The sequence below is a fragment of the Aythya fuligula genome, chromosome 8, assembly GCF_009819795.1.
Source record: "Aythya fuligula isolate bAytFul2 chromosome 8, bAytFul2.pri, whole genome shotgun sequence".
Lineage (NCBI taxonomy): Eukaryota > Metazoa > Chordata > Aves > Anseriformes > Anatidae > Aythya > Aythya fuligula.
The window spans coordinates 26,300,180-26,324,979 of NC_045566.1; the positions used below are offsets into that span (position 1 = coordinate 26,300,180).

Here is a 24,800-nt window from a genome sequence, read left to right on the forward strand (position 1 = left end):
CATCACGGCAGATAAGCACAAAACCACCGAATGACAGCATTGGTTACTACTATGAAAGTTATCACAGAAAAATGATGACTGATTCTCTTCAACGTAGTCCATTTGTAGAATATGGTTTTAAGAGCCTGAACTGTTCTCACTGACTGAATCTCTCAAGATGCTGTGCCTCTTCTCTCAGAAGGAAAGATGGTAGCTATGAATACCTGGCTCAGAAGCTTTGAAATAAACAAAAAACATTTAAGTGTCAGCTCCCAATTTTCTCAGCATGATTATGAACAAGATGTGTGAGGTCCAGGCCTCCTAGAACCCAGTATTAAGGAATAAATATTCTTAAAACATTTTCATCCTTGCAGTTAGCTTTCAATGGCTTCAGCCAACAGACTAAAGGTACATGATAAACTATGTCTACAGTAAAAAGCACAAGGTAGTAGTTGACTGGCAAAGTCACTGGTTTAGCCTAATGAAGGTCCACGTGTAATGTTGCTGTCATTCTAAAAGCAAAAAGTATAGGAAACAATCCACAAAAGGCAAAAACAAAGATCTGCTCCCTATTCTTTCACCGAATCACAGCCCAGTACAAGTAACAAAGGAACATGAGGAACATATTGAGTAACATACAGCAATAGTCTTGTAAATAGCTCAGAGTAGCACAGTTAAGCCTAGGCCATAGCACGACGTTAACTTCTGGAGGCAGAATGGTAAGCTAATCCAACAGGTGACACGGAAGCAGTGGAGCACAACATCCTCTCAGACTTAAATTCCAGCATCAGTGACATGAATGAATCTTGTCTGCATTTATCACTGGGAGTTTTGTTACAATTCCTGAGTACAGAGTCATCTAGATTTACAGAATACCTGTGAAGGATGTTTAGCGATGCGTGTAGATTTGGTTATGATACATCTTTGCCTCAATTTTTTACCTTGAAAGTGTGGAACTTGAACCCCATCCAGCCCTACATCTCTAATACATACATTCTAGTTTTACTTGTAGATTGCTTATCAGTGCAACTCTCCACAGCATCATGGGATAACTCACATATTATTTAGGAAGAGCTATGCTTCTAATGCACTGTGAATTAATACTGAAAGTGATTTGAGCAATCAAAGATAACCTCTAGCAACACCACACCTCATGAACTTACTTTAGAATGAGTTGAAGAGCATTATCACTGTTACTTCAGGCCAAGATTTTTCAATGGACTACAAAACCACTAAAGATATTTTTTGTGATATATTACTTTCCCCTCATAGAGTTTCCCTGAATTCTTGATAGTAGTATTTTATACCCACTGTATCTTGCCAAGTGAGAGCTCCTCTGGAAACGTAGGTGGTGACTGGAGTTTGTGTGTGTGTTTTGGAATCCCCTTCAGTTTCGAAGCAAATTCATCTCCACCTGCTTCACTTTGTCTTCCTTCGGTCTCAGTAGTTTCATTACACAGAGGCTGAGATTTCAGAGTTTGCTGCCCTTGGTCAAGTTCAAAATTCACAATAAGGGAATCAACCAGAGAGTCCAATTCATCCAAGTTCATAAATGGCATGGGTGTTCTCTGGATAGGATTGTTTGTAGAAGTAGAAGCCAAAGGAAGTGAATTGAAATAATTGTACAAACATCCAGCTATGAAACAAATCTCTCCTGCGAAGCTCCTGAGAGGGCTTGTGTTTCTGAATGACCCTATGAGAAACAAAAACTGTAAGAATTAAATGCGATATTCTGCAAAAAGAGACCAGTCTTCCCTTCCTCTTGCTATACATGTCTCCTTTAGTCTACATGTTATTAGCAAGACAGGCAATAACCCAGGTAAATACCTTGTAATGTAGAAGAAACGATCTGATAGACTTCAGCGAGGCACTGCTCCAATTCCAAATATTTCACAGCGATCTTAGTACTTCTCTTGATTTCCATATACACATAATCTTCTTCTGGTAACTGAGATTCTATTTCTTTCTGTATTAATAAAAAGCAATTTTACAAGACCCAAGTACATGACAGGAATGTTTAATAGTTAATACATCATTATGGATTTAGTTACACAAAACAGGCCACTGAAATATAGTATGAAAGTGATATTAAGTTACAGTACATAAGACAGCTCTGGAAAGAAGTGCATATCATTGAAAGAAGGAAAAGAGAAAAAAAAACTGTAAATAAACTAACTCCCAAAAATGCTCTTAATGGCATTTTAAAACATCTGTCCTGCATTTTAATTCAAAATATCAATAGCTGTGTGCATAAAATATTGCAGTAGCTATTTATACCATTATTACCCTAGCATTACTGAACTTCAGGGTGTTCATAATAAACACAAATACATGAGGATAAGCTACAAGTACCTCTAGAAACACCAAGTCAAATGAAAACCAAGCATCTTTGAGGGGAAATGCAGTGGCTAGAACAGCTGCAATGTTCCAATCACAAGAATGCCACTGAGCAGGAATTGTCATCATGAAACTGTAAATATAGCAATTTCAGATCCAGGTAGTTTCAGATTTGTTTTGTTAAGTGCATCCATCACATTTAAAACCCAGCTTCAAAGCCCACATTAGGTGAAACATTTCCCTTACCTTTCTGCAAGAAGATATGTTATTTTCAAGGAACCTGGCTAATGCCACAGCATCATCCCTTATTCGATTTTGAATCTACAAAAGAATTTTTAATTATATTGCACACTTCATTCAAGGCACAGTGAAAGTACGTGAATCTTTTAGAAGCATAACAATGAACACCAGCATGCTGATGAGGAAAACATTCAAAAGCAAGAGCAAAGTTTCTGCAAGATGACATGCATTTTTCAAATAAAATTATTAACAATGTTGTCTACCTGTTCACATATCTGCAAGACTTCATATAACCCCTTAACGCAGGAGGGTCAAATGAGCAAAAGTAAGTGCTCACTAAAGAAAGGTTCTCCTGTAATTTTTATATCGCTGCCATTCTAAGTGGCAGGGGTAAGCTCTTAGCTAATACCTTTGTGTTCTCTTAGCAATTTCGCACTAGCTGTAGACATTACCTAAAACATTAGCTCAGCCAACAACAAGCATGTACAGGATCCCTGCTGGTAGATAAGAATCTGCTGCAAGTGAACAGAAATATTGATAAAGCAGACTGCTTGATTCTTTTTGCTAGAAACATGAAATGTTTTGGAGTTAAGTAGACAGGAATATGAAAGATATGGGACAGTTTCACTGCTACCTGTAGGATTAAGAAACAGTGAAAATCTGAGTAAAAAGAAATTTTTGCTTTCCTTGCAACTAGCAGTTTATCACTCTTTTCCAACTGATATGAACCATTTAGTCCAGATCATTTATTATCTATTTTTGAACAGAAATAAATTCTTCAGAAATATGTATCATATCTAACCCAACTTGCTATTCAGACTTTCTTACTGGCCACAGCCCTGCAAGTTTATCAGCTTTGACAGGAAAAAAAAAAAAAAACAGAAATCCATGGCACAAGACAGGATTGCTCAGATACAGGTACACTGCCACCATTGGTCGTGACTGTACAAAAAATGTTAAAAGATAACACTGAACTATTTCAATATTTAGACATCACATTGTTTGGGACTAGGAGCAAAAGAACCATATGTGAAAATAAAGTCTACAAAAAAAAAGTCTTTTAAACTTCATCATCTTCTCAACAATAACGGTGTAGGAAATAGAGGTGTTTGCTATTATCATTATAAAATAGCAATTAACTTTTAGGATCATAAGACATTACTAAGTGTTTTTTTGTTTGTTTGTTTTATACAAAACAACTTAAGAACGGTATACAGAATAAAAAATGGCATCTTCACCATTTTGTCCAGTGGCATCTTTGTGAAAGTTTTTTGTATTCTCCCTCTTCCTCATGATTACACTATGAAATTCTATTCAACGTGTCCCCAGAGTGCCCTTCAATTCAGAAATTACTCTGAATTAAATACATTTAAATGTTCAGATTACATATGGGTGAAAGGCTAAACACTGGAAAAAAAAAAAAATCTGCACGACTGGTATCACCCATCTCAAACTTCTGTTCAACTGTAATAGCATGCCACACAATCTTTCTAGAAAGAACAGATGAAAAATAAAAAATATGATCAAGTGTCTCTAAAAATGTATCAGTTGTTTATAATCTTCTTGAAATCTCACCTCATTTTGTGGATGTTGTTTCAATAGTTCTTTCTGCACCATTCTTGCTTTTTCCTGTATTGTATCCGTAAGAAAGTCCAGCCCCAAACCTACTCCATCATAAACAGCAAGTACAAAGTCCTTTTAAAATAAAGGTTCAAAACATAACGATTAAAGGAGTTGATTAGGCCTAGAAGCTAAAATAGATTTTCCATAATGGACTAAAAACAATTTGGGGCTGTGGGGTACGAATTGTTCAGCGCTGGCCTATTCAGACACATGTGATTCTCAGATCACAGTGGCTCAGCACTCTAACCTCCTTTTCCCCAATTTTCTTCAGATTTCTAAAAATAGGGTGTGGTATTCAGCCAGATTACTCATATAAATATTGAATTCTATTGAAGTAGGTATACTTGTGCAATCTCTGCAGAGATGCAACCCTAAAAGCACAGCATTTCTTCTTGCTTGTAGGTGAAAGTTATACAAACTTAAAAGTTTGAGATTTTTGTTTCATTGTTTTTTATTTCAAAAACATTCAGGGCATTAACACATTTTTATATTAACACATTTTTTCCTCCAGAGGAAAAAAAAAGTAGTATTAGATAAACTGAAAACACTTAATTGATCAAATTGTTTTATATAACCATTATAATTATGACCTTGTTTACTTGAAAAAAAAGTGAATGTCAACATGTAAATTACTTCATTATTTAGTGCTGTATCCTAGGATACAGAAGCACAAAGAATACAAAGGAAAAAAACAAAGATATCATTTGGAATAAACGTTATGTTTTCATGCTCAAGTATTTTTGATACTCATCTACAAAGTCATTATTTCTAACAAACATTTTTTCACCTGTAGACCAGTTGCAGGAATGTCGTTCTCTTCAAAAATGGAAATATCAGTTCTTGTGAATACTGCCAAGTGTCCTATGCATTTAATTGTTTGTTTTACTGCTTCGTTCACTTTGCTCTGTGCTTCTGTTACCATTGAGGAAATATCTGAAGAACATCCCTTAGAAACAAAAGCGTTATCATTCACTGAAACTAGCAAGTATTTCTGGTCAAACAGCACAAGACTTCTACAGTGCAAGAGTTTACACTGCATGATAGTTTAACATGTTTTCAGCTTTCTATCTTCCCACTTCCAATGACTTATCTACTACATCTAAAAGAGAAGCCAATGCAGCCATAAAGAAAAATGGTATCATTATACTACACAATTAAAATAGAATTACTCTTCACAAGGCTGTACCAGGAATAACATTTACCAGTGACTGGTTTTATAAATCCATAAACAGTAGCACTTTCCAGAATACAAACTAGCAATCACTCTTGTCACTGCATATTTTATTTTCCCCTTTTACCTTCATGGAAAACAAGAGGGCTAAGTGGCATTCCTATCATCACTTCGAAGGATTTGCTCAATTGTCAGATAAAACTGGTATATGAATTACAGATACTTTTTAGGATACCTGCGTGACTCAAAGAAATACGGGTATGATCCAATTAATAGTAGCTATAGTAATTCTAATTTTATAGTTAAAAACACAAACAAAAAAAATAAAAACACCACCCCATCCACCCACAACAAAAGCAATGCATCACATTGATTCTGTGCCATCCTTGGGACGTAGAACCTACCAGATCAGGACTGACAGCATACTGACAAGCTTTTGCTGTTGTCAGGGGCTAGACACAGAAGTCTACATCACACTGAACTACCAAAAAAAAAAAAAAAAGTACCAGTTTAGCCGGTACAAACATACCCTTTGCTATTCATTTTCCATAGGTCTGTCCATTTGTTGTTTTATATGCTGGATATTTAACTGTGTTTAGCCCATCTGTAGTCTATATTGTTTTAATGCACAGAACTTCTCTACACAGAGCAGCTGAATTATATTTTCTTCTTCCAAAATACATACTTTACCTGCAACAGTAACTGTAAATAGCCTCCCAGGTTCTTTACTTCCTGTTTCAATTCTTCATCAGTCTTCACAGAGCTAGGGCACTTTTGCACATGGTTAAGCCAAACCTTGACTAGAACCACAAGCTGGCCAAACACAGAGGTAATTTTGATGCTGTAGGACTGAGCAGCATGATCAGTAGAGAAAACTAAAAAAGAAATAGGAGATCTATCAGCAGGTCTGCTCTGCAAATAAAAGTAGGAATATTTATTCTTTCCCTCAGCAAACATATGAATGCTTGTAAGTCCGAAAGACAAAACAAGACGTTTAATAATGTTTACTTCAATAGTTATGAAAGTGAGACTTACAATTTTTTTGACATTCTTCATCTTGCTGTTCATAGGCTTTTGAAATGGCAGAAACTCCAGAGAAAATGGTAAACAAATTCCTTAGGAGATGATCTGCTATGCTCTTTCTCCCTTCATGATTCTGTTCCAGTAAATCTAAAGCTGAACTTACAGATTCTTTGCAAATTCCAGGAAGAAGTGATTCAGAGAAGTTTGGGCATATGCTGGATTTACTCTGTGAACCTGTAAGGTGAAAAAGTAAAATACATTGGCAAGAAACTCTTCACGAGAATAAGCAGTCAGAAAATCCATATAATGACTATTTTGTATTTTGTAATTCTACATAGTTTTTAGATTCAGTTAGTACAAAGAAATTCCCCAGTGAAATTCTTTAACATTAATCCATCTTTTTCAATAATGGAACCTACAGAGACACAGAAAATAAACCTCAGCCAATCTAAAATAACTCCATAAAAACATTTGCAAGCCTGAGGCATCTAGTTTTTCACCAAAAAAAAAAAAAAAAAAAAACAGATAAAACCTGACAAAGAGCTAGGGGAAACCTTAGCAGTTAAATGAATAGCAACAACTCAAGCACAGTCTCCAAATGATTGTATCAGGATTCAGCCTCAGGCAATTTGTTACATGAATTATCCTCATCTCCAGTAAAACTGCTTAGTTAAGGATGGGGTAATGTTTTAAGTAAAACTCTTTCAACAGGGTTGAGAGTGATGGTTAGGAAGTCTTCACTCTAAAAAAACAATCAGAGAAACCAAAAACAGATCTACTGTTAACAGCTTGATATTATCAGCTTGAATACGTTACAAACAAGACATTTTCCAGTTTGTTCTCTGGCCCACACTTTTTTACATATGTTTTTAAAAATAAGTATTAGAAATACATGTGTTTTATACAGATAGTATTTTCATCAAGTTCTCAGTATGAAATGAAAGGTGATCTACCTGTATATCAATAAATACCTGAAATATAGGAAGTTTGTGTATCATGGGTTGGTTGCAATTGTATACCAGACAAACATCTAGAAATTCTCTTGTTCTTCATTAAACTTCTACTTCTAGAAAGGATGAGAGAAGAAAAACATAAAAGACGAAAAACCAACCTCTCCCCTAGTGCCCACTGAAGACGCAATGAATATTAACAACCACCAGACAAAAAATATTTATATGTACTTTTTTATAATATATTTTTTTTATATTAAAAGTTGTATATGTACTCTTTTGGATCTTGTTTGTTGGACAGACTAAATTGCTTCTGTAAAGCCAAATGGGAAGTTTTTTTTTCTTGGTAAAACAGATACATTCCACGAAGCTCTCCACCATCAGACAAGCCAAAAACTTCTTTAGGCTGGCTCTGGTTGCTTACTTAGTCCCTGGCACCCAAGGCCAGTTCTTGATAAGAGAGCAATTTGAGAAGCCTCAGCCAACCTTTAAGTTGTGAAACAGCTGGAAGGAGACTCAGAAAGAACTCCGCCACTCATTTTGGGAGCTGTGTTTAAGCTGAGCCCTTGGTACTGCCTGACTTGTTTTACCTGTGCTTTAACTTTCCTCGCTCCTCACAAATGGTTACATAACTTTTCACTTAATTTATAAGTTTGGCACTATAAAAAGGTAGAAGAAGAATTCGTAAATAAAAAGTTATATGAGTGGCAGAAAAGCACGTTTACATAATTATACAAATTAACTTCTGCTTTCTTTCAAGCATAGCTGAAGGAGCTACAAATTATCACCTTCTCCTGGAAAGAGAGGAAACTGAGGCATCCGAAAGGTCAGGTTCCCACTCATCAGCAGGGTCATAAAACACATCAGCAGCTTTATTGTTATCATTACTCTGGAAAACAAAGAAAACAGAGGAGGAGTGTTAAGCAGAAATAGAGTGACAATGAAGCATACAACCAGTAGATGAAGTCAACATTTTGACTGTACAATAGCAGATTCAATGTTTTTCTTTTTGTTAGGATAGATGTAGTCTAGAAGATAATGGACTGCAAGCTACGTTGAGATGCAATTGCTAAAAATAAATAATTTAAATATATATATATATATATAAATAAATAAATAATTGATTAAAAATAAATAAATACAATGTTTAGCAAAGACAACCAACTATCTGGCATCTGAGATATAGGAATACCAAGTTTAGAAAAAAAAATACAGTTTTTCAGAGCTCTCATATGCCTTCTGAGTAATAAAGGAGCACACGTTTAAAAAATAAAAATAAAATTAAGAACACATTGCAAAAAAAAAAAAAAAAAAAAAAAAACAAACACCAAGCTTCCCATCCTATATGATTATTGTATTCCCTTTGAGAAAACACTACAAATTATTAGTGTTTTCTCCTCAGTTCTTACTGACCTCATAGAGTTCCTTCATTGCTGCTAGTTTGCATTCAAATTTCTCCAGGCTCCAGAAAGTTGCTATTCCCAGTTTGATATTACGAACCTGCACTTGAATAGAAGATACTGTTCCTGTTTTATCATCAACTTTGTCGTGCCTAAGAATTTGAGAAAGTTTAAAAAATAATGACAACTAAGTATAAAAACACTAATTCATGTTTCAAAAATAAAGTATTTGCAGGAAGGATCAAATAAAGAAGTTGATAACAAGCCCAGTAATCCAAGCCTGGGACATCAAATTTCTCACAACACACAAACATTAAGTATCAGCCACTAAACTTATTTTTATGAAAAACAAAAAAGGAATCTCTGTAATCAGAGAAAGAAGTCAGTACTAGCATACAAATTCCTGGTTCTCAAGAAACTCAGAACTAAATATATGCTACAGAACCCTACTGGCAGAGTTCTTGTTCTCCTGCTAAGAACACCTGGCCATTATAGGGATCAACTTCTAGAACGCTCTCTTCAGCTATGACTGACAAGTAACACAGCACAGCAAGAGATCTATAGAGTACAATGGATTTGAATTCTTGCTATCTGCTGTTTGCATGTTCTGAGGTTTTTACTGGGTGTTTTAGGACTGCTTTAATAAGCAAAACAAAGCATGATGGACAGAGATATCATGAGATTCACCTCCAAAGCACATATGATCCAAAATGAATTGTCTAATGTAAACATTTAAAGTCTTAATAAAAAACACACTTCAAACCAACATTGCTAAGCTACACACTACACTAAACCTAGTTGAGAAAAGTGAAATGTCATGTTCAGTTTAACAAAAAGCTGTTACAAGAAAAACAAACAGTACAGTGCACTTCCAGCATCCCCACCATACTTGTATAAATCCACTCAGATACTCACCTGCAGAAAACAGTGTTTTTCCCTAGTTCATTACTAATGGTGTTGGCCTCTTTGATCATCACAGATAACTTCAAAGAATTCCAGTTAAGAGGAACTAATAAAGAATATAGGACATATTGATTAAACTGATCAAACACTTTGCAACAGCTAAAAGTTTAAAAAAATCAAATAGAGTTTAGCTATTAGTAGCTCTCTCAATAGCTTGGGAGGGGAAAAAAGGAAAAAAAAGAGGCCTTCCCAGCCAAGATAACACTTCAAAAAAAAGAACACATAAAGACATAAAAAGACATAAAAACACATAGAGACATAACACTAGACACTACGTAGTACACTACTAAGAGGTAGGAAACTAAACAGAAACAATTGTTAGTCTAGTTTCCCCAGTGAGTTAAAATCTTAACTAGTTCAGCCAGACAGAGGAAAGGCTTTTAAGTAATAGGGGAAAATGCAGACTACATGTATATCTGCCAAACCACCCTGACTTTTGATTAAAACAGATCTCTTTGCACTGTCTGATAAACATTGCTTAAGAAGGTAAAGGATCATAGGAACCATAAGGCTCTCATTGTTCCAGACTGTTAGAGAAGTGTTAGAGGAAGAAAAAAAAAAAAAAAAAAGGGTCCACAGTCCACAGCCACTAAATCCAAGTCCACTGAGCAAGAAGTCAGCATTGCTCCTGCAATGTTATGTACACACATACTAGTCATAGTTTTATTCCCACTTCCACGGTTCTTCTGAAGGGTTTGTATTTCTTCAGCAATCTTCTGTTTCTCAGCTTCCAGAGCTTGAAGTATCTTTGCGTGATGAATACTATGATCTTCCAGAGCCTGAGAAAGAGGAAAAAAAAAAAAACAAAGAAGCCTATCACACTCAATGGTGTTTACTTATGTGAAATAGTTTTGTTGCTGTCATTTTAAGGACTATTAGAGCAGAATGAAACTTATCTTCCTGATCTGCCATCAGTATGAAGCCCTTCATGTTTAAACTTAAATTTTCTTGTTTTACTTACATATTCAAATTCTTAAAAGAAATATTAAAATGAAAAGGATGTAACATTAAAAAAATGAGATAGAATTTATTGCAGAAGTCAGATATATGAATACCAGCCAAAAAACATTACCACCACATTAATTGTTAGAGTCGTACCTTTTGGCGTACAAGCAAAATGGTTCACGTGACATAAGAAATAACAAGGTCAGTACTAGTTTATCTCCAAAGTGTATGCTATAGCATACTCGGAAGGTAAGCAATCTAGTTATTTGTGTAAAACCCACACAGAAGAAAAATATTAGGAAAAAGACTCCCCCAGGCCACTGTGTCATCCCTCCCTTCTGCCCAAAAACCAAACATTTCATGTGGTGCAATGATTTATTTAAAAGACGAGGTTTATCACCTAAAAAGCTTCGGGTTTGTTTTGTTTGTTTGTTTTTAAATACCTGCTTGGTAGCTAAGGTCTCCACTTCCAAACGCTTCTTGTTGAAGTGTAATTCTAGCTCAAGAGTTTGCTTTGCCTTCTCTAGCTCCTGTATTTTAGTTGCAGCTTTTTGGTTTTTCAGTTCTTGCATTTGCTTCTTACGAGATTCTTCTCTCTAACATAATAAAGGACAGACAAAAGGAGGTATACTACTTGTACAGCATTTCTGATCCACCCTGTAAGCAGATATTAAGGTTTATTTTTACTTCAATACGTTGAGAATATGCAGCTCCTGTGGACTACTCAAGCCCACTGCCAGCAATGAAAGGTTATATGAATGAAAGCAATGAAAGCTTCACAAGCATCACATTATGCCATCTAGCACATTTAAGAAATAAAGTACTCCATCTTTATTATTGTTTTGCCATGATGCACAATTATATACAGAATAATAGTCTTGTAAATATTTTTACATTATATAACAAACAAGCATGCAAACTTAGCAGAAAAAAAACATGTTCACTAAAACACTAAAATTGTAGTAATTTACATAGAAGAAAATCTGCATGCAAAAAATCACAAGTTACATCCTTATCAAATTCACACTGGATTAATATTTTAATTTCTAACTAATCCTATAAACCAAAATCACTAAAATAATTCTGAAGGGGATATCTACTTTACAACTTCTTGTGTTAGCAACAGTGACTTTATTTATGTATATACGTTTAATAACTCCCTAAGACAATGTTACGATATGCAAGAAAAAAAAAAAAGAACAATAACCACCACATAAAACACAACCAATAAATCCCCACATACCACTGCTTCTGTTTCATTACCTTCTGACTTACTGTACTTTACTGCTATGTTTTATACGATGATGCTAAGGCAACTTACCACCTCTGCTTCCAGTGATTTTATTTTGCTTTCATAAGCTTCTTTTTGTGATGTCAGTTCTTGCTGAACCATCTCTTTTGCTATTTGGACACTTTGCATCATTTCTTCCTTGGCTTTGAGTCGTGCCTCTTCAATTTCTGATTCAAGCCTACAAACGGAAATATCATACACATAAAATGCTGGCTTTAATCTCTTACAACTTGCATACGGATTATATTCTCATTCACTTCCATCATAACAGGAAGAGTTACTCTACAGCCTCCAAACTTAACAGTGAAAATGTATTTCACAACTTTTATTTTTTACGTAGGTATTTTTGATTTCATAGGGGAAAACAGACACAGGTGAAAAAGAAAAAAATCCTAGTATTTCACACTCCACTTGATTTCCAAATTTATTGTATTATCTATATGTTGCAAAATTAAAAAATGTAATAGAAACTTGCTAAATCACACTAAGATGAAGAAAAGTATATTTTAAGTCAATGAGACTCACACTTATTAACTCCCAGGAAAGAAGCAACTACGAATAACATTGCACTACCTCAAATTCTCCACTATCACAGACAACCAAGGTCATAACTTTGGTCTCTCATCTCCTTTCGTAGCATGTTTGCTTTTCAGCTTTGTGCCATTCTCTGAAACATCAGAAGTCAATTTCTGACTCATTATGTGCCTGGGGAGAAATGCAACTAAAGAGATAAACTACTCAGTGGCCTCTGTAGCTTAGTGTTTCTTAAATGGTGGTCTGTTTTCTTGACAAGTGAACTGCATTGTAGTGATCACCTCATATTATTTATATATATACACACACACACACACATTCATTTCAGCTAAATCTGGGACTTACATTTCCATTATAGAATGAATTAAAAATAAGCACTGTTTTCCAGCTTTCATGTACAGTGAAATAATTAACGATCTTAAGTTTCTTAGTAAAGTTATTGCATAGTTGCATTAACAACTGTGAATTTATTCTTAGAATAAAAAAAATACAATGCTTACTGAGTTTTCTGTGCAATAAGCAGCTCGTTCTTTGCAAATTCAAAATCTTTAGGACCATCATGCAAAAGTGTAGTCCCACAAGATGGCCTTTTAACTTTCTGAACCTCTACTGGATGATTAAACCTGAAATAATGGTCTCCCCCAAGGATCACTCGATCACCCTACAGGAGAAAAAAAAAAAAAAAAGGTTTGTTCTGTAACTTCTATATTTATAGGCTTGAAACAGAGAAGGTAGAAGTAGAAATTGAAGGGGAACACAGAAGTATTTAAAGGTTTCAGAGCCCTCTTAGAAAACCTTTAGTCTGAAATTGTAACATTAATACAGCTACAAAATCTACATATGCTTATATTCTTCTTTTACCAAGTCAATTACTTACATGATGCAGAACTGTCGGGTCTAAAATGCATTTCCCATTTACATATGTCTTTGCTTCTCTCCGTGGAATAATACTCACTTGGCCAAGGTTATTTTTTATAACACTGAAAACAAGAAACATTTGTGGTATCAGTAGCTTATGTTAATTGTAAGCGATGTTTCTTAATGTATAAAAATCATGCTGCACATAGTGTGCTGTTATCCTTTTTCTACATGTAGAGTGTCTTCTTCCTGTTTAGTTACATTATACATAACTCCTGAGTGACCTGTATGTTGGAAGAGAATCTGTACTTAAATTTAAGAACCTTCTACTAAAAAAATCATTATGATACCCTGTCATCTGAGCATTTCTTTGATAAAGCGTAATTTCTCAACATATCCAGGTCTTTCCTATTTTCAGTAATTGATTCGTTAAACTTCCTCCAGCATTCTGTCTAGGATCCATAGCACAGGATGCACTTCAAACATTTCAGAAAGCTGGCCAAGTTGTTCTCTAGTTTCAGTTTTAATTGAAAATTGTAAAGGCATTTCACTATTACATTAAGTTGAATGGGAGAGTTATAGACAGCACCATTTGATCACGTCCTTCTCCAGAATTTCTACATGAACAGAAGATTTCACTCCACTAACAAAATATACTAAGAAGTTAAACTACCTTGGTTAACAGATTTCTAGGGAGAAATAGAAGGAAGTTACCTTAGTCACTGAAGAATACAAAAATTATCCTTCAATAATATCTTCCCTAGTTAGAAAACCATATTTTGTTAGAAGGAAGAGCGACTCCAAAAGTAGGAGAAAGGCCAGAGCAGGAGATACTTCTGATCTAAGTATAAGAAAAACAAAATCAAAGAATACTACGTACCAATGGTCATCAGCAATTAGCACTCCAGAAAGCTGGATATCATGTTTTGAATTCGGTGTATACCTTCCAACTGTAGTTTCTCCTTCTTTAATCATATACAACAGCACCTCAGAAAGCTGGGGATCTTCACTGAGATTAACAAGGTTTGGTAAGTGATTGTCCATTTTGAATGCAATTCCTGCTTTCTAGATAAAAGAGATACCAGCAAAAAAGACAATTTACTCTGTGTATCCAAATATCTATATTAATCTGTTAAAAGAACAGCATTCATGAAACCAAATCTTTGAACTACTCTAATTCTTCTGCAAGAATCACCGGTGTTGTTTTTTTCTGTCCTAGTTCCTATGTAAAGCGAAGGAACAAGTGGAAGAAAGAAAACATACCTGCAATTCCTTTATATCTTCTAATTTCCTCTTTTCTGCTTGCTCAAGTTTTTCTTTCCAGGCCCTTAATATATTAAGGGGAAAAATAACTTAACACTGTCTTAGGAGCAAAATTAAACCATATAGATTTTCCCACTTGCTTTTTTAAAATATGTTATTGACTGTCCCACCTTTGCATTTCTGCTGTGTCCCTCTCCTGTTGATGCAATTTCATCCTCAGAGATGTTATTTCCTGCAAATAACGCCTGTATTTTTCAGGATCAGTGTTCTGAGCACTTTTCTGTGCCTTCAGTTTTTCAATTTCAGCTTTCAATTCTATATTAGACAAACCAAAAACACAGTACATACACACACAAATCACAGATAAAATAGTATTTAGACATTTCAGTACAATATTAGAAAATTTATCCTTGTATCTAATTAAAAGCAAAACATCTTTCCCTGTTAGAGGTTCTCAACTGTTGCCCAAGATACTGTCTTTGGAAAGAAAAAAAATAAAAATATAAACACAACTCACAAAGACAAATAGAATTACAAAGAAGATATCCTGTTAGACTAGTTGCAGGATTATACATGAAAACCAGAGAGGAAAGATTTTTGTATTTAAAAATCACAAAGCACCTGATTAGTGTGTTATTAAGAAAAACTGAACACAAATAATACTCAGCAGTAAGCATCATTGGGGCATACCAGAGTATTATTTATGAATTAAATCAATTTTTAAAAAGTTAATGAAAGAGCAAAACTGTCTCAAAGATGACAGTGTGTGTAACTTATAAAAATCTTGACTAGCAAACATTAGAGGAGTAAATAAACCAGTGGTCAGTCAGCACAATTATTAGTAGTAATCTTTCTTATGAGTAATAAGTTAAACCCAGACAGAAATGAAAAAAAGCTATTAAATGCTGCAGATGTCAACCTCACCTCTGATTAACTTGGCATTCACATCTTCATTTACTTTAGCAGTGTTGATAATTGAACAAGCTTGTTTTGCATAGCGAAGAGTGCTGAGAGTTTCTTCTGTGCTGCTGGCAGCTGGACTTATTGTGGCAATCATAGCCGTTTGTGAATTTCCACCAAGACTTTCCTTCAATAACCTTCATTTGAGCAGAAATCAGAAGTTAGTTTTCTCCCTCCCAGCACGGAAATCAAAGTTAAATCTGAACAGAATAAATACAAAATACCTAGGGTCTTGCAACTTTGAGAGTAGTGGGAGAGTGATTGACAGCTACTTATAGTACAAACCAAGGTCCTGTTTGTTCTTTATCTGATTTATTCTTCCCTCTATGTGTCACCTTGAAATGCGAGTTTCAGATTTCTAAGCAGAAAGACTATTTGTACTGGGTGCAGAAACATGGGAATTGCTCTAACAGCAAGCCATACTTTGTCCTTACCTGAATGTCACTGCGAAATTAGCACTAGGATGTGGAAGTAACTTTTGTGCTAAGCCACCTAAAAGCATCTGTCTTAGTTCAAATCACTTCAACCTGTTGCTAGCAAACCCATCACCAGTAACACAAGAAGCATTACAAAACCGAAGTTTTTGATGCAAGATGACATAACAAGCAAGTAGTTGAAAAACAAATGATACATGATGCAAAAGAGCTGAAACATTCGTTCCATGGTAAGACAGACAAGGAACAATACTAAAGTGAGGGTGGTATCAGCCAAGCATAGTAACACATTTCTTTGTGAAGCATATGGAGGAAAAAAGGTGATGAACGTACTAGACCCCAAATCAGATGGAATAACCCCATCTACCCTGCCTCTCCTATCACCCTACTTCTGCAGTAGGGGTCTAGGGGTGGGCTGCACAGCAGTCAAGGGGGAAATGGCTCCTGTGCAGAAGGGGAACCCACAACCTGCAAAGGCCTTTACTTCTATATAAAAGGCCTCTACTTCTATATAAAAAATTCTGGAGCATACATACCAAGTAAGGACAGATTCCCGGTAAGGAATGAAAGTTTTCTTTCCATTTTGAGACTGCTTTGAGAGTGCAGAAATAACCCTTCCAAGGGTTAGGAGTGATTTATTAATACTCACACCCTCCTACACAAAGCAAAAATAAGAATAATTATAATACAATTGTATTTACTTGTGTGATGTTAATGACTGTTGATTAACGATGTTAATTGTACTTATTCAATGTGTGGTACAGATGTGCCATATTAAATGTCACCAATTAAAAAACAAGATAATGCAAGAATATCCTAGATCTTCACTTGGAAATAACAGAGACCCCAGTCTTAAAGAGTCTTGAGAACCATTAAATCATTTCAGTCAGGCAGACTGAAAGAAAGGATCTTACTAAAACTGTTTACTAAATCCCAAGAAAAGGGGCAAGCCTCAACTCTGCGTACAGCATCTGAGACTTAAATGCAAAGACAGCTGCTCATGCGTGCAGTTCACACTCATTCCTTTCAGATGATCACCAGGCCCGCACGGCAGAGGGAGTGTCTTGCCCAAGAGCCCTGGTATGTGAGGATATTTGGGAGTTGAAGTTTAAGGGTATTCTATGGAGTCTGTCTTTCCCTGCTCCACACATTTCCAATTGTGGTTTACCTTCAGCCTTTCTCCAGTGGTCTGAGCTGTAGAGCAGCATTCACTGCCTGCTAAATCAATTAGATTTATGTGACTGGTAAGACTACGGTCACGTTGCTCTTCATCCACAGATCCTACCTGAAAAAAGTAGAGAAGCTTGCACTTGAATCAAAATAAAAACCCTGAGGACAAACAAAAAAACAACAAACTTTTCACTTAAAAAATACATAAATAAAAATTGACATTTCCATTTACTTTTTGCAAGGACACTTTTGTGTACATTTCTGGAAGGTGACTAAACCTATACCATTAATCATAGCATTAAGTGTTTGCAGTTGAATAACTATATAAGCATGAACTGCACAAAACCAGATCCACTTAAATCCATAGTTTGCTGCTGAAGTTCGACTATTGCCTCTGGCCATTACCCACAGAAATCAGTAGGCTGTCACTGCCTTACATTAATGAAGATCAGTTAAATAGTCAGTGGAAAAGTCTCAAGGCTAATTCTGATTGAGAGAAGTAGTAATCCAGGGGTGAGAATGGTGAAGGGGAGGATGACAGACTAGATAATTGGGCTGAAAAATGAGAACAGCCAAGAACAAGCAAACAAGTTATTTGTAAATAGAGAAAACTGACAGTGTGTAGACTACTGAGGAGCTCTACTTCTGTTTTCAGGATTATCTTACAATGTCAGGTTTTGTCTCTTACACATCTGTAAGAGAAACAAAAAAGTGTAGTGCCCATATTCCGGAGACAAATAGGTGAGAGATATCCTGAACTACTTGAAACTATTCCTAGATCTGCCAGTCTAGGAGTATTTACATTACTTCTATAAATATACGTAGAACAGAAAGAACAGAATGTAATCATCAAAGCACATAAGATGAAACATGTTGGCTGCAGAGAAAGACGTTAAAAATTCACTGGCCTTTATTCACCTCATTCAAGTATACTCTGCCAATTCTCTAGGCATCACACAATTTTCTACTATGCAAGTTGAACAGATAATTAAAACACACGCAGCAATACCTTGGTTTGTGTCATGACAAGGGTGAAGACAGAATGAGATCTGGAACTCTTGTCATTCATTACCGTAGCAGCTGTCGCTCTCTGCTTATTCCCTAGTTCAAGCCAACTCTGTAAGAAATAAGCCAGAACATGAAACCAAAATGTAATTTGATTAATCAACTGCAGTTTAAAATGTTTGCAAATGAAGTTATTAACACAAATGACAACTCTATAAGGGAGAAATCAAAACCTGAGTTTAAGAGGTAACCACTTAAAGAGAGTGACACATGCCTGTACGCATCTACTCAGCTCCACAACATAGGACTAGTGCTCTTTATACTTTAGCATCATCAAGCGAAACATCACAGAATATTGGGCAACCTGTAAAGTGTGTTTTGTTGGTTTTTTTTTATTCCTTTCCATGGAATAGTTTTCAGCAGCAACAGAAGCAGCAAGGAGATATATAACCAAATAAATCTTACCTGGATATCAGAGTAAGAACTGACAACATTCCTACAGAGGGGGAGAAAAAAAACAAGTTTGTATTCGGACTGTTTTTTTCTGTAGTTTCCCAGTCACATGAGCTTTGAAACACTTCCTGACTTACAGACAAAATACAAATATACCATGAAAACTCTTGTTGTCTTTAGACTTCCATTTGTTTCTAAACCTACTAAAATAATTCCAATTATTCCAATTATTATTCCAATAGGCCAGTGGAAATACAGCAAGTCAAACTAGGGTATGTGTTTCTGCAAAACTGCATGAAACTAAGATTTTTCTTAATTCACTCGTGAGTTAACAGGCTTTCACAGAGCCTCAAGATAACAGCACGCTGTTTCAGGATTATGCCATAGATCTATTAAAAACACAGAATGCTCAAGATCAGAAGAGGCCTCTGGAGATCATCTGGTCCAGTCCCCCTGCTCAGGGAACGATACCAAAAGCAGGTTGCCCATGACCATGTCCAAGCAGCTTTTGAAGCTCTCCAATGCCATTCTGAAGATCTCTACAGCCTCTCTGTGCAACCTATTTCAGTGCTCCATCATCCCCACAGTAAAGGGAGTGCTTCCTGATGTAATTAGGATTTCCTGAGAATAGTTAAGACTTACACTGTTAGGTCCTCCACGTACGGTCCTAACACCGGGTGTTCTCTTACACGGAGCTGGTAAGAACAGTTAAAAAAGAAAACGACTGTTAGGATCAGTAGCAAACAGGCATCCCAGAAAATGAGAAATACACAGATATTTTTCAAAGTGAACTGACATTTCAGTAGGACCAAGAACTGAGGAGAGAGATTTTAGTGGATGAAATGCAGTTTTAATGCATTATCCATATATTTATATTATATTAATATGTTAATAATATTAATCTGAATTATGTATGTTATATCAATATAATCTGAAGATGTCCTAGATAAATAATATTCTATAGGTCTTTCTCATAAAGGCTGACAATATCTTCTTCACTTTGCAGATACAAGACGTTAACAATTTTTAGAGATTCAACTGAATCACTTTGCTTCTATTTCAGCAAGATTTTTTGCTTAGCATTTCTGAAGTGCCACACATTTTGCTTGAAGTCCTAAGACTTGTTTTTTTTAACCTCGAATTCCACCAGCAATTTAAAGTACTTAGATAACAAAGCAATGATCACTTGCCATCTGTGTATTTTTATTTACAGAATAAATGCCACTATTTTGAGATTGTGTGTATACTTGTTTCTGTGTGCAACTTACTGGTTGTTTCTTCTGTCTGTTTTCAGCTTTGAAGACAAGCAAATCATGAATTTTCTCATTGTAAACTTCAAAATAGCTCATTTCAAGGTGATACAAGACCTAATAATAACAAAAAGAAATACTCATACAGCCCAAGAAACATTTCATCATTCTTTCTGTTTTAGAAGTTTACCAGATCCTTCTATTCAATAGGATTCTCTAAGATTACTATTACTATACCAATCAACGTGGGGAGAAACAGAAAGAAAAAACACTTTAAATCATTCTGGAAAGGATCATCATACACACACACAAAAGCTATTCTCAGAACAGAAAAGGAAACAAAACATTATTTACAACTCAAATTTTAAGCCTCAAGAATTAAGGCGGGCTTTGCTTAATTTTTATTTAAGTAGTTTCAGCAATACTCAACTAGGAAAACAGAATTAGAATACTATTCAAGCGTATTTCACATCAACGTGACAATGTTTTAAGATTAATTCATATGCTTTGAATTCTATTCTATCATGCCCTTAATTCTTCTGTACGTTATTGTCACTCAGGAAGCAAACAATGTTGGCTTGGACTAGCTAGAGAATCCTGTTAATCAGATGTGCAACAAAAATAAGATTTCAATCAGCAATAAAATGCAGGCATTAGCAGTAAGTGGATCAGCACTAAGGTATAAAGAGAAGGAACGAAACAGTTATCAAGATACTGAAACGCACCAGTCTCCTCATAATTCAACAGAAGCTCAAACGTATAAACATACTACCTGTTGTTTGTCCATTTGACTGAAGAGATCTTCACAGAGTCTTGGAATTATCCCTCGGTCTTCATCAAACCCCATCATCCTGTAGTTACAAAAAACATGAGTTCAGTTTTCTCTCTCTTTATAGCTAGTTTTAATATTAATTGTAAAGCTAAAGTTAAAACATCACAAGTTTGTTTAAGTAACAGAAACAACTAGTTACAGAAATAAACCTCATCTAAGTTGGCATGTGTTTAAGCAGGAGAGTGGACATGATGATATCTGAGGTCTTTTATAATTTCCATTTCACCCCTTGATAGGTAGAAAAGCCAAGGCAAAGAGAAACCCTAGAGTAACTGAAGATGAGTAAATTGTACTATAAACATGAAACCTATAGATGTTTCATATCCTAAAATGTATGTATACCCTATTCTCTGCATCCTGTCAGTGTAGTAATGCAAGCCCCTCTCCACCTCTGGCCTAGATGCTTCCTGCTCAGCTTTGCCACTGCAGAAAATAGTTTTAAATATTATTGTTTTCATTATTTATATTGTCTTAAAACGTATAAAAACATTTTAACACAACTTAATAACTATTAAATCTATTACATACAATCTCTTCTCATAACTTCACACTGCATAATAATTGGTGCCTACAATATTTTAACAATTATTTTTAGGAACTTACGTGTATGATTTTCCAGAACCAGTTTGCCCATAAGCAAAAAGACAAGCGTTATATCCCTCAAAAGCTCTTTCTAGGAGTGGCAGTGCCAAAGTTTTATAAATCATTGCTTGGCTTGCAAAATTAGGATGACACTTGTCAAAAGACCAGAAAGAGAAGTCATAACTGAAGGTGTAAACTTGGTTTGTGCTTGGATTTCGTACAGCTGTCTCTGAGCCACTCATGGAGACTACAGGAAGTGAGTTTTCATTTTTCTCTCTAAACAGAAGGAAAAAACATAATTAAAAAAAAATAAAAAGGCATAAGCTACATTCTTTAAGTTAGTAATTTCAATCAATCACCTTATGAAAATAAAAAGTTGGGTAATCATTGTTTAAAAACAGACCAGTCTGATGAACATAAAAAACATTCAAGCTCAAGTACTTTAGCTAATTTAAAGCATAGTCCCAAACTACCATGAAATGAATTCCTCTTAAAATCTTCACCTTGATGTTGAAATACTTGCTAATTTTGAAGTATATATTATTTGGCTAATGAAAAACAAACAATTCAGAAAATAAAACAGAAATGTACATACACTAAAGAAGGCATTATGTAGCATCAGAAACAAGTCCAAGATACAAACCTGTTACTGAAAGGCCGTACACGCACAGCTACAGTCACTTTGCTGTTTTCTACTTTGAAAATATCTTCCTCAGTGCTATTGTTCTCTGTAAGCGTTTCTACTTTCTCTTTTGCACTTCTACTCACAGGAGGACAACTAGAAACACCGGTTTTCTTTTTTGACACCAACGGAGGATGAAGTGGTCGTTTATTTAAAGCTGACAGAGATGACCGATCCTGAAATGTGCTGTTCTTTGGTGTAAGCTTAAATCCTTCTGTTGAACCTTTTGTTGGTATCCTTGGCCTTTCTAAACTGTTATGCTTTATCATTAAGTGTTGTAACCTTTGCTTTTCCTCTAGCTTATTTACATCACCTTTTTCATTCAGTTGCTCTCCTGATATCCTATTAATGTTCTTTGAGGTAATTAATTGCTCTGATATATGAGCTTCATTTTGAAGTTTTGAGTCAGCAGTGCTTGTCTTACATTTTACAGGTGTGCACTTGTCATTTTCAACATTGCCAAACAAGTCCTTGCTGTTCAGGTTAAAATGCATCTTCGTATTTGACTGACCCTCAGCTAATTTACAGCTTGGATTACCATGCCGAGTATCATTATTATTAATATTTGGTCGAAGCGCAGTCTTGTAATTTCTTTCTGCAGCAAAGTCATTATTTTCTATTCCAGGCACAGCATTCCAATTAATTTTACTCTTCTCCACAGAGCCAGTCCTCACACGCCTCTGTAGAGTACATCTTTTGCCTGTTTGTGTATTTTCTATGCTCTGTCTTATTTTGTTATCCGATTGTTCACTACTGGACACCAAGTTTTTGCTTACTCTTGTTCTCCTCTGAAGCGTTAATCTGTCCTGAGGTTTCAATGTAACTGATGCGTCGTTTGCATTATTACAGGCTGATATCACATAGGTGCTATTTACTTCCTCAATCCTATTCTGAGATGATGAAAGAAGACCATCTTTTTCTTTTCCTGACATCTGTGATGTCAGTTGCTGCCCATACATTTTGCTGCTGGTAAGAGCACTTCGTGAAGAAATCCTCTGAGAAGTGGTAGTACATTGTGTCTCTGAGGGATTTCTTGCAGGAACCTTGTAGACAGGCATTTTGTCTTCAAGCAAGTTAACATTAGGATTATAACCGATACAACAGCTTTCCTAGAAGATTGTATCTCGTTGCTTCTTCTCGCTGAACCTGGATAAACAAAGCAAAAATTGTATGCTTTTGACAGACATGAGGTGTATTTCAGGGCATAAAGAGCTCCTTACATATTCTGCAGTAAATATATGTTCCCAAACATTAACAATTAGTGTCCCCATCTCACCTCCAGCACTTAAAAATAGAAAAGAAGCCATCCTATACTTGAATGACAATCTCTACCCACAGTAGGCTATTTGATTCCAATTATTGAATTCTCTGATTCGCTTCAGAAACATCATGAAGCAGCACCATTTAATACGAAGGACAATCTAATTATTTAGTAACAAAGATGACCACAGACATTTGTTCCTAATGATTTCCAACGGTTCCCAAGTAAAGCGAATTCAAGTTCATGCCTCCATTCACTCAGAACTACGCACACTGACGGTGCTTGACGACTAACAACAGAATAAAAACATTATTAACGAGGGCTAGGAAAGCTGCAAACACAGAGAACAGATTTTTTTTTTCAGGATTCTTTCATATAAAAGCCAGTGTCAAAATAAGGCAGTTAATAAAGACACCTAGTAGAATACGTTTGGAACTTATTTTGGATCACCACATTACATATACGCATAGCTAAAGCGACAAATAACTAACTTAACAGATTGAAGAAAAATTGTAAAGAGAGTATGGATACAACTTTCCACGTTTTTAAACGTGGAAAAGATGAGAAACAACCCGTATAGAAAAACACCCTCTCACTGCTGCGTATGCAACAGGGCTGTTGTAGGAGTGCCACCACCACGCTCCGCAGACCTGTCAGGCGCTAGCAATTCGTCGTTAAAAATCAACAGTGAATCATCCGCCTCGAGATCCTGTAAGGACTGCGTGCATCGCTGAGATAAAAACAGTGAATGGTCACGGGGAAAATAAAAATTTAAAAAAAATAAAAAAAAAAAAAAGGAAGTATATCAAAGCGGCAACCTAACCCCTGCTTCAGCAGAAGGGGTTTGTAATGCTGAGCTCTGAAATTACGGCTCCGTCCACGGCTGCCCGCCCCCTCAGGGACCCCCCTCGGGGACCGCCACCACCCCCGAGGCCCCGACCCCCGCGGGCCGCCCCGGGCGCCGTGAGGGAGCCGAGCCCGGGCCCCGTCCCCAGCCCCGTCCCCGCCTCACCGCGCAGCGGCCGCCGCCCGCGCTCGCCTCGGCCCCGTTTGAATGCGGCGGGCGGGCGGGGATTGGCCCGGCCCCCCCCTTCCGCAGGCGGGAGCAACGGCAGGGCCTGGCCCAGGAACACGGCAGCTGCCCCCGCCTCACGGAGCCGCTTTGTGTCTCAATGCCGAGTACCCTGTGCTTACACAGCACACCCCTACCCTGGGCCCCCTGTCCTGCAGCAGGTCATAGCTGCGCCTTTTACCTCCAGCCAGGGGAGGGGGATTCAAAACAAAACCAAACCAAACCAGCCATGAAGCTTTTGAAGATCAGCTCGATACCAAAGTCATCCTCTCACACCGCTGTCCTTTGGCCAAACAGCAGACAGACAGCACCTAGCGGTACCACATAACTACCTGGGAGGGCTGTCTGACAGACAGGGACATAGTAAGGCAGGAAAAAACTTCGACAAAAATAACAACTTAATAATTTCTTAGCCTCAGTCCAAAAAAAAAAAAAAAAAAAAGTTGTAGTAACTCTATAAGTAATGTTATCTTGATTGATAGAGTATTAGTCTGTTTTCCTGGAAGAAAAAAGAGCACCTGG

At 36.3% G+C, this 24,800-nt stretch overlaps 1 protein-coding gene across 1 annotated transcript; it reads right to left on the minus strand.

Moving 5' to 3' along the window:
* Positions 1 to 881: 881 nt before the first annotated feature.
* KIF14 (kinesin family member 14) lies at positions 882 to 23,036 on the minus strand. Its single transcript, XM_032191815.1, has 29 exons — positions 21,907 to 23,036; positions 21,285 to 21,539; positions 20,622 to 20,700; positions 19,868 to 19,966; positions 19,242 to 19,294; positions 18,612 to 18,642; positions 18,151 to 18,258; positions 17,140 to 17,256; positions 16,508 to 16,626; positions 15,502 to 15,674; positions 14,748 to 14,892; positions 14,578 to 14,641; positions 14,195 to 14,379; positions 13,334 to 13,436; positions 12,957 to 13,117; positions 11,953 to 12,100; positions 11,075 to 11,227; positions 10,339 to 10,465; positions 9,639 to 9,732; positions 8,737 to 8,875; positions 8,112 to 8,212; positions 7,345 to 7,439; positions 6,386 to 6,607; positions 6,041 to 6,225; positions 4,967 to 5,125; positions 4,132 to 4,251; positions 2,563 to 2,637; positions 1,807 to 1,945; positions 882 to 1,672 (listed from the first exon to the last, which is right to left on the minus strand). The coding sequence occupies exons 1-29, from the start codon at positions 23,001 to 23,003 to the stop codon at positions 1,281 to 1,283; spliced, it is 4,938 nt and encodes a 1,645-aa protein (XP_032047706.1). The 5' UTR covers positions 23,004 to 23,036; the 3' UTR covers positions 882 to 1,280.
* Between the last annotated feature and the right edge of the window lie 1,764 nt (positions 23,037 to 24,800).